The sequence below is a fragment of the Asparagus officinalis genome, chromosome 1 (genome assembly GCF_001876935.1).
Source record: "Asparagus officinalis chromosome 1, Aspof.V1, whole genome shotgun sequence".
In the NCBI taxonomy this organism is placed as follows: Eukaryota; Viridiplantae; Streptophyta; class Magnoliopsida; order Asparagales; family Asparagaceae; genus Asparagus; species Asparagus officinalis.
Genome location: NC_033794.1, coordinates 129,511,946 through 129,521,712, shown reverse-complemented (window position 1 = coordinate 129,521,712; position 9,767 = coordinate 129,511,946). Strand labels below are relative to the sequence as shown.

At 39.2% G+C, this 9,767-nt stretch overlaps 2 protein-coding genes across 2 annotated transcripts in view; one reads left to right on the top strand and one right to left on the bottom strand.

Annotated features, from left to right (window-relative positions):
* LOC109848871 (B-box zinc finger protein 22-like) overlaps positions 1-468 on the top strand; it is a 3,067-nt gene extending 2,599 nt beyond the window's left edge. Inside the window, exon 4 of the mRNA XM_020418616.1 lies at positions 68-468. The gene's annotated coding sequence lies outside the window, so the exon portion shown is untranslated. The remainder of the gene's footprint in view (positions 1-67) is intronic.
* The window catches only part of LOC109848802 (cyclic phosphodiesterase-like), a 13,042-nt gene continuing 4,084 nt past the window's right edge, over positions 810-9,767 (bottom strand). The window contains exons 2-3 of the mRNA XM_020418517.1: positions 1,498-1,552; positions 810-1,253 (exon numbers count right to left, since the gene is read on the bottom strand). Of these exons, the coding sequence (XP_020274106.1) occupies positions 1,054-1,253; positions 1,498-1,552 (255 nt within the window). The 3' untranslated portion in view covers positions 810-1,053. The remainder of the gene's footprint in view (positions 1,254-1,497; positions 1,553-9,767) is intronic.

Here is a 9,767-nt window from a genome sequence, read left to right as displayed (position 1 = left end):
TTTTAAATAGTTTCATTGTTACAGATAGACCCCCTGGTTAACTATTTGCCTCTTTTACCCTTTGTAGACTCACCAATGTCACCCAAGGACAATATTTGCCAAAATTTCACTCGGTGAAAGAGTCAAAAAAAAAGTTAACCCAAGAGCTCTATCTAAAAAACAGAGAGTATAGGCGTCGTTTGTTCAAAACAAGGATACTAAAGGGGTCTATGCGCAATTAACCCTTGTAGGTTTGCTAGCACTTTTGGTATCCACTCGGATTAACTGCTGAGTTGGGCGACTCTCCCTGATCGTATATCGAGCTTTCCCTGAGCTGTTGTATACTTGTTTGCGTTGTTGTAATGTTGAACAAACTTCTGTTATCTTCGCCCGTGTCAAGTTCTTTGGTCCAGAAAAGATTTCAACGGTTTTACTGTTTGATGTGGTGGAGAAGTTAAGTCGTACATAGATGTGTGGGTGTTGGGAGTTGCTTTGGGTATTTGTTGTTCTTGGACCTTTGTTTCACTGGTTTATTCTGAAATCGGCATGCTTGGCTGATTTTAGTATGTTATTGATTTAAACACATTTCCTTCCCAACATCTTATACCTTCATACATGCGTGCACACTTGCATATTGTTGGAAACTCGTCTTTTGAGTAGTAGCCTGATCATATTCTAGTTTGGCATATATTCACATCCAAAGATTCCAAATTCTAATGGGAAGAGATGTTTCTGAGTTTACTCCAAAACGTTCACGCCAAAAGAAACACATACTAGCGTAGTGAAATGAACAAAAAACGCATATTAGGGTAGTGAAACAAACCACGCAATTAAAAGAGGAACCGACAATAAAAATACACCTTTAATACATAAACAAGAACCCTTTACACTGATAAACTGCACGAGCAAATGCTTATTCCAAGTCCTTATGACAAACAAGATAGATAACTCCTACCATCTCTGACCAAAAAGCAAGTTCCAATTTATCCCAAAATCAAAAGAACACGGTACCGCGAACGCAACAGATATTGACACAGAAGGAAACACAAGCTCACAGTTAGAGAGTGGTAAACGCTACTTAAGATCACATATCTCTATCTTCTCCCATGATTTCAAGCTCTTGTCCTCTGTATCAGTCTTGAAGAGGCCAATCGAAGACACCTTGAATGCTAGACCAACGAGCCCTGCGTCCAGTTCCTCAACACGCTTTCGGGCTTTTTCCTTCTCTTCCTCTGTTAGATCTCCATATAAGAGGCTCAGGTGGGGCATATAAGCTGCAAGTTCAACAATAACCATCACTTTTCAAGGAGTAATTACTTTAATTTAGAAAGAACGTGACTAGACAACTGAAGCTGAACCAACAAGAGCAGATATGCCATGAAATTCTAGATTGTGCACGGAAGCACATGGGTTTGTCAATTTTATTTCTCAAAGTGATAAATTTTCAACATCTCATGATTCATAATGAAATAACACAACTATGTATAAACAATAAATAAATGAAATAATTTATCTCACGTGTTGGGGCCTCATATCCAAAGTGTTTAGAGCAGTGAGCACCAGCCTCCAGCACCTGCAACACAAAAGGTAACACAATTGAGGATAACATGGAAAAAAGACTTACATTTTGCTGCTTAGTCTCATGAAATACAGTGCAAGGATTTCCATCTTATTAGAAAAGGATGATGTGCAATTGGACGAGATAAGGTGCTATGTATCATGCATGAATGCATATTCGGTGTGTTTTATGCAAGAGAACAGGACATGTCTTTAGGGTCTAATAATGCTTTAGGTTAAAGAACCAAAAATGATTTTGTAAAACATCGTGCAAGGATTTCCATCTCATTACAAAAAGGATGAGGTGGAATTGGATGAGATAAGGCGCTATGAGCCATGCAGAAATGAGTAATGGGCTTGTTTTAATGCAAGAAAACAGGACATGTCTTTAGGGTTTAATAATAACACTAGGTTAAATAATCCAACAAGGTAATCACTTGACAATCAATTGAACTAGTTATATTAGATTTTATTTTATCGATGGGCTTGGTTTTAAAGCTTTTAATTACATCAGGATACCTCTCAGACTTAAAATTGCATCAAAATACCTCTCCAAGTGTTTCTGCATCCTGAGAATTAACATTGAAGCAGGCAAACAGTCTTAAATTACAGGTATGCTACAAAAATAACCTCAATTTTTTTCCACTGTAAAAATGATATGCATTTCTCTAGCAAGTTAGCACGTCTTGCATATTTCAGTATTTGCAATAATATACCCCCTCTCACCGCCATTAGGAACATAAGAGTAAAAGGTGGCAAAAGCCAATAAGCCAGCTACCAAGATCCCAAACTGACATGGATTTTTTCAGGTTTCAATTTCAACTACTAAGTTCCAGACCGGTTCAAGTTTAAGTATCAGATTCTAGAGCTTATGATGTTTGGATTGGATAAGAAACGCAAAGCTTGGCAAGTGCGCGTAGCCGGCATACTCTGAATACATATACAGATAGTAATAAGCTACAAAAAATATCCGTATACGTATCAGGCAGGGTATTAAACCTCCATATCTGGGCAGATATGGATATTGAGATTGCTTTACCTTTCTTTATGGGATACATATATGAGTAGAGTGGTGTTAGAGGCACACCCTCTACCACACCTCCATCCACACCCCCCTCTCCCATTTGCTACAGTACCACAGGCCCCACATGGGATTTTAAAATTTTAAAATCCCATGTGGGGCCCGTGGTACTGTAGCAAATGGGAGAGGGGGGTGTGGTTGGAGGTGTGGTAGAGGGTGTGCCTCTATCATTTCTTATATGAGTATGGGTATGGGTGAATATCCAAATTCGAATGAGGGTATTGAGATACATCTGTTGACCAGACACACTTAAAACTCCTCCCACCTAAAATTAGTGGATCTGGAACGATTTCCGTGATCCAAGAATCTAAAGCATTGGTGAGTTATAATTCGAGCAATTCTCTTTTACTCAGACAACACTTGTATCATATAGCATGTATATATACTTTTGGAGTTTCATCAGTTTCTTGCGTGTCTGATATGTACCTGGATCTATCTTCTTGTGTTCAATTTTAACGAGTACGAATATGAATTGTCCTCGTACAAACGTACGCATATTCGCACCCGCATTCGTGATGAGTAAGCGGATACAGATATGGTAAATGTTAGCTTGACCTGGTCATAGATGACCAAATCAACGTTCGTTTGAGAAGAACGTGGAAAGAAAATGGGTTCTGTTGAGAGAATATCTCTCAAGGGACGGATTTGAGGGGGGTGAAGATAGTGGGGTTAGCCTCTAAAAAAGGAGGATCGATCTCCTTCAGAAAACGCAACAAAAGCAGAAAGAAAACCCTTACCCATTATCGGAGCCCCCTCAAAGCAATCCTCTTCTTCTCTGAGTTCGAATACTGGTATCAGAGCAGCGTCGATCTCAACGCCGCCCTCTCGAGCTCTGCGTCAATCAGCCTCCTCGACGACTCTGCTGCGACGACGACGACGACGACGATTCTGCTGTTGCGATCGACGACAGCGACGACGAGCTTGTCCGCCAATTCGCATCTGAGCCGCGACGACGATTGACCACGACGCCGGAGTCTCCATCCTCGGCGAGCTCTTTGATTTAGATCGAGGAAGAAAGATAGTTCTGCCGCCCCTTGCACTTTTTTCGGTCCTCAACCCTAGCTTGAGATCGGGATTTTTTTTTACAGAGCAATCAAGGAGAGAAGTAGTTGGGCCTTTTGTGTTTGGGCCTGGTGATCAAATATCCACGACAAGCTAAGTTATATACTCCCTGCTAACCTCTTCTCTGTTTTAATAAAAAAAACTTGGGCCTTGTATTTGGGCCTGTTGGGTTTGAACTCTTAGATCGAGCGTGAGGAGTATTATATAAGTAGAAGTATCAGATTCTTCACACGGTGGATCTTCTTCAAAATTCAGTCAGACAAGTGCTTATACAATCAACACCACTAAGTGACAATCTTGCTCAAATTGGAGCCTCTTTCATCAACTCGGAACAATCAGGTTTATTTTTATTTATTTATTTATTTATTTTTATCTAACTTTATTTTTAGTATAATTGTTAAAATATCAACCTTATACAAATATTTAAAATTGAATTTAGTTTTAGTTCTCTACCGAATGGCTAGTAAACTCGTTCTATCAGAACTAGGGAAAATTGACAAATTTAATGACAGTAATTATGATATGTGGCATAGAAAAATAGGATATGCTCTTATTCATAACAACATTGATGATGTAATCGAAACCACTGCTCCAATCCTTACTGATAAATCAACACCTAAAGAAAAGAAAGGGTTTGAGTAGTGGAAGTCGAAAGACAAAAAGGCGAAAAGTCTTATGCTCATGTTCATAGAAGATAATTTAATCAAAGTTTTTGAAACTTATAAAACTTCCATGGACATGTGGAATGCAATAAAAGAAAAATACGACACTGCTTCTGAAGTTAACATTCAACTCCTCTTGCATAAGTATAATTCTTGTCGTATGCAAGAGGGAGACAATATCGTAGAACATATAAATAAAATGATTGTCATGGTTAAGGACTTATCCACTGCTGGGACCGAAATCCCGGAAAGAATGCAAGTGGCAATCATTCTAAATAGTCTTCCCCCTTCACTTGCTGTGGCTGCCACCACATTAAGAATGAATCTTACCATTAAGTCTGTCACTGATCTTCCTATGCACCTAGCGATAGAACAGGACTAAATAGTCAGTAGGAAGGAACCAGAACTGAATATGGTACAGCAAGAGCTGAATTATGTCCGCCAGAGGCATAATGCTGGAAGCTATAAAAACTCTGGTTCTAGTAAACCACAACCACGGGGATCGAAATCGCAGCAGTTCAAGAGAAAGAAAGTACCCCGCGGAGCCTGCTACAATTGTGGAAAGTTCGGGCATTTCAAACCCAATTGCCCACAAGGTGAAAAGCAGGAGAATAAGGGAGGCTATAAGCATCCAGAACAAGGGGGTACTAGCAAAAGAAAATTTGTCGGTGTGACGGAATGTAATGCTGTGATGACGGATATCAGTGGTTAGTGGATCGACTCCGGTGCGACTAGGCATATCGCAAAGGACAAGAATGGAGTCGTAGAATTCACCGAGCTGAAGAAAGGAGAACAGAGAATCTATATGGGAAATAATACCTATCTCGATGTAGAAGGTATTGGTTCGTATAGATTGGATCTTGGGGACAGCATTCTTGTCCTCAAAGATGTGTTCTATGCATCAGGAATTCGACGCAATCTGATCTCTGTTCCCAGCTTGATGAAGAAAGGACTGGAAGTTAGGTTCTATAATAACAGGGTTTCTATAGGCAAGAATAATAAAGTGTATGCTATGGGTAAATATGTGTCCGAGCATGAATTATGCATTCTTCCAGTAGTTTGTAATAATTCTGATAATAAAAGTTCGAATTTGAACTACTTGTCTTGTTATATTTTTGAATCTGAATTGTGGCATTCTAGATTAGGACATGCTAGTATTTCAAAAATGAAAGAAATTATCAGAATGAACTTGCTTCTTGCACTATCTAATGTTCAATTGTCACCATGTGAACAATGTTTAACTGGTAAAATGACTAGAAAACCTTTTGTTGGCGGACATAGAGCCAATAAACTTTTAGGGTTGATACACTCGGATATTTGTGGTCCCCTAAGTGTCAAAACTCATAGTAATAAAGAATATTTTATTACTTTTATAGATGATTATTCCAAGTTTGCACACGTCTATCTTATATCCAAAAAATTAGAATCTTTTGACTGCTTTAAGAGATATAAGACAGAAGTTGAAAACCAACTTGGATTGAAAATCAAAATTTTGAGAACTGATAGAGGTGGAGAATATAATTCTAAAGAATTTGAAAGTTATTGTATTCAGCATGGAATTAAAAGGCATACAATAATGTTGTATACGTCACAACAGAATGGTGTTGCTGAAAGAAAGAACAGAACATTATTAAATATAGTTAGATGTATGTTGTCTCACTCTGGTCTCTCTAAAACTTTTTGGGGAGAAGCATTATTAACTACAAACTACATTTTAAATAGAATTCCCACCAAATTAGTTGTATCTACACCTTATGAATTATGGAATGGGAGGAAACCTAATTTGAGTCATCTCAGGAAGTGGGGATCTATAGCCCATGTTCTCATTCCATGTCAACTTAGAGATAAGTTGGATTTTAAAACAATAAAGTGTAGATTCATAGGATATTCAGAAAAGTCAAAAGGTTATAAGTTCTATAATAAAGAAAAAGGAGTCATTGAAAGCAGAAATACTACATTTCTAGAGAATCTAGAGGAAGAGGAACAAGTTCAAGAGGAAACAAAACCTCTAACTGTAATAGATGATGATTATTATAGTGTTGTTCCCACTAATGACCCTGATATTGTGAATGAACCTAACCTTGTAAATAATGAAATATCTATGGAAAATAATATACCTAATCAACCGGTTGTAGGTAACAAAAGGCCAAGAACACAACCTTCATAGATGGATGATTACTATTTGTATTCATGTGAGTCATCCTGTTTTTCGGTAGATACAAATATAGAAGAACAAGATCCCTTAACTTTTTCTGATGCGATGAAATCGCATGAATCAGCTTCATGGCTAGAATCTATGAGAGAAGAACTTGATTCCATAGAAAAGAATAAGGTATGGGAGTTATGTGATCTATCAGAAAATAGAAAAGTCATTGGATGCAAATGGGTGCTTAAAAAGAAATATCGTGTTGATGGATCTATTGATAAATTCAAAGCACGGTTAGTTGCCAATGGTTATAACCAGAAGGCAGGAATAGATTTTCAGGAGACGTATTCTCCTGTGGCTAAATTTGCATCCATTAGAATTATTTTGGCTATTGTTGCATATCTTGATTTGGAGTTATTCCAAATAGATGTTAAAATTGCATTCCTTAACAGAGAGTTGAAGGAAGCAATATATATGCAACAACCTGAAGGTTTTCAGGTAAAAGGACAGGAACATAAAGTTTACAAATTAATAAAATCTCTATATGGTTTAAAACAGTCTTCTAGACAATGGTATCTCAAATTTCATGATGCGGTCACTAAACTTGGTTTTATTCAAAATAAATTAGATAATTGTATTTATGTCTTGAAAAGTGGGAGCAAGTGTTTGGTTCAAAAGTCGCTGCTGTGGAATTCATTATAACTTTGTTCGATTACAATAAATTCGAAAGAATAATCTTTTTATAAGACTTTTTCTACACAACAAAACAAAAATTACAACTCTTAAGAAACAAACACGAAAATCGTCTATCAATTCTCGTTTTCGTGGGACTTTGCCTGTGCCGGGAACGCTTTGGTTCGTGGACCGCCGATTCACAGATCGTGAAGAGGGGGCTTATGATTCTAACTTCGTTATCGAAGTAGAAATTGAAACGATATCTTATCGAAGTAAGATAGTCGTTCTTCTTAAAATCAAGTCGAAGCTTAATTTCAAGGCGTTGCAAGAAAAGAACTCAAATCTCTGCTCTCTCTGCTCTGGAATGCTCTAACAAATGCTCGATCCTCGTCAGAAGTGACCCTAGGGGGGTATTTATAGCCTCAAGGGTCAGTAACTGCAAAAACTTAACAATCGAAGAAGTTAGTACGGCGAGACAGTGTTTACTGTCTCGCTGGGCGAGACAGCGTTTGCTGTCTCGACCCGCGAGACAGTAAATTTGCTGTCTCGCTCAGCGAGACAGTAAATGCTGTCTCGGAAAATGGCAGTTTCTCGCTGTAACTATTCTCTCACGTTTCAAACTCCGTTATTTTGGCAGTTATCCACGTGATTTTCGCCCATGATGTTTCCCACGTCCCTTGGCAGTTAATGGACACGTGTAGGGCAGTTACAAATGTAGTTTTGACTATTTCAACACTGTCTCGCTGGCGAGACAGCAAAGACTGTCTCGCTGGCGAGACAGCAAAGACTGTCTCGCTGGCGAGACAGTTCATACTTGTTTTGATTTTTCCAAAACAGTATGAAATCCTTTCTTGTGAATTTTTGAGTGATCTTCTCTATGCTTGGGATATCTATTAGCATTTTTTGACGCCTACAGATACCCCCTCCAAAGTATTCCAGACTCATTCTTTTATAGAGGAGCATGGGATACTTTGGATAAGATAGATTTTACTTACGATCCCTTCAATGCTTGGCTGAATAGATCGTATGAAAGGACTTGTAAATGGCTTCAATGTTTAACCTCTTCTGCTGTTAGTCTATCCAGTTCTTCGTAGAATAGCTAACGTTCTCCCGGCGTCGCGTTTATCGCTTGACCGTTGTCGAGATCTTGAATTGAAGTTGATACTTGCTCTTGTGAATTCAGCGTTTACCATTGAATTGGTATATCCATTGAGAATTCCTCAGGTTATCCTTAAGAATATTCAGATTAATATTCTCCAGAAACTTCCTGTTGAGGGTGGGAATACAGTTTAGACTCGTGTACCCATTGGAGTATTCCACTGTTCCATAGTGCAAAACAGAAAAGTTTACTGTCTCGCTCGGCGAGACAGAGTTTTCTGTCTCGCTGGGCGAGACAGTGTTTTCTGTCTCGCTCGGCGAGACAGAGTTGTCTGTCTCGCTCAGCGAGACAGAGTTTCCTGTCTCGCCCGGCTGCTATATAAGTCGGGACTTAGGGTTTTAGGGTTTTTTACGTCGGATTTTGGCGATTTTTTGGGCGATTCTTGGGCGATTTTCGACCAGTTTTCTTCTATTTCTTCTCCTCTTTGTTGCCGACTTGGGAGGTGCTCTTGTTTGGGAAGATTTCACTCAGATTTCAAAGGTTTGTTCTTCCCCTTTTCTCCAAAATTTTGACTCTCCTTCAACTGTGACTGTGCATGCATCATTTCGGTTGTATTTGTCCTATTTTTTGTCGGAAACCAGGGAGGCCTTGCAAGAAGCTTTGGCCAATTCAGAGGTGTTTCTGACTCAAATCAAGCCGGTGCCTGAACAGCCAGAACCGCTGAGTCAACAGTGCAACATAGCGACTAAAAATGAAGAACCGGAACTGCTGAGTCAACATTGCAACATAGCGACTAAGAACCTTCCCTGCATTACTTTCACCAAAGAGGACATGCAGACGAAGAATTCGAACCACGATCGACCGCTATACTTCATCGGGTACATCGGCTCCAGCAAAGTCAACCGAATCCAAGTGGATCCATGTTCTGCTGTGAGTATTATGCCGCTTCGCTTGATGCATGTCCTCAGCATTCCAGTTAGCAAGTTGGCATCCACGGGCACTGTTATCTACGGATTCAACACTAGCGGGTCAAGACCTTTGGGTAAAATCCGGGTAAAGTGTCAAATGGGAGATTTGGAGACAGAAGTCACATGTTATGTGATCGATGCCGAAACTTCATATAACTTACTATTGGGTCGGCCTTGGATCCATAGTAACGTTATAATCCCCTCAACTCTCCATCAGTGTTTGAAATATGTCGACACTGATAATAGGGTTAGGACGGTGGTCGCGGATAAGCAACCATTCAAAGGGTATGAGAATTATTTCACTGATTCTCTCCTTTATGGTAACGAATCCGATACTGAATCATCGGCCCATGGCACGGACAGCGGAGAAGAAGCTGATACCGAAGCCGGATTTGATTACAATGGAGGTTATGTTTTAAACAACATTGTACCCTTTGTAATCAACCTTGACGATGAAAAAACGTCAGAAGGCAGTTGTAACTGGCAACTTGCCAATAATGAAATAAATAATGATTTAGAGTACTCCCTGTCTCTTGAT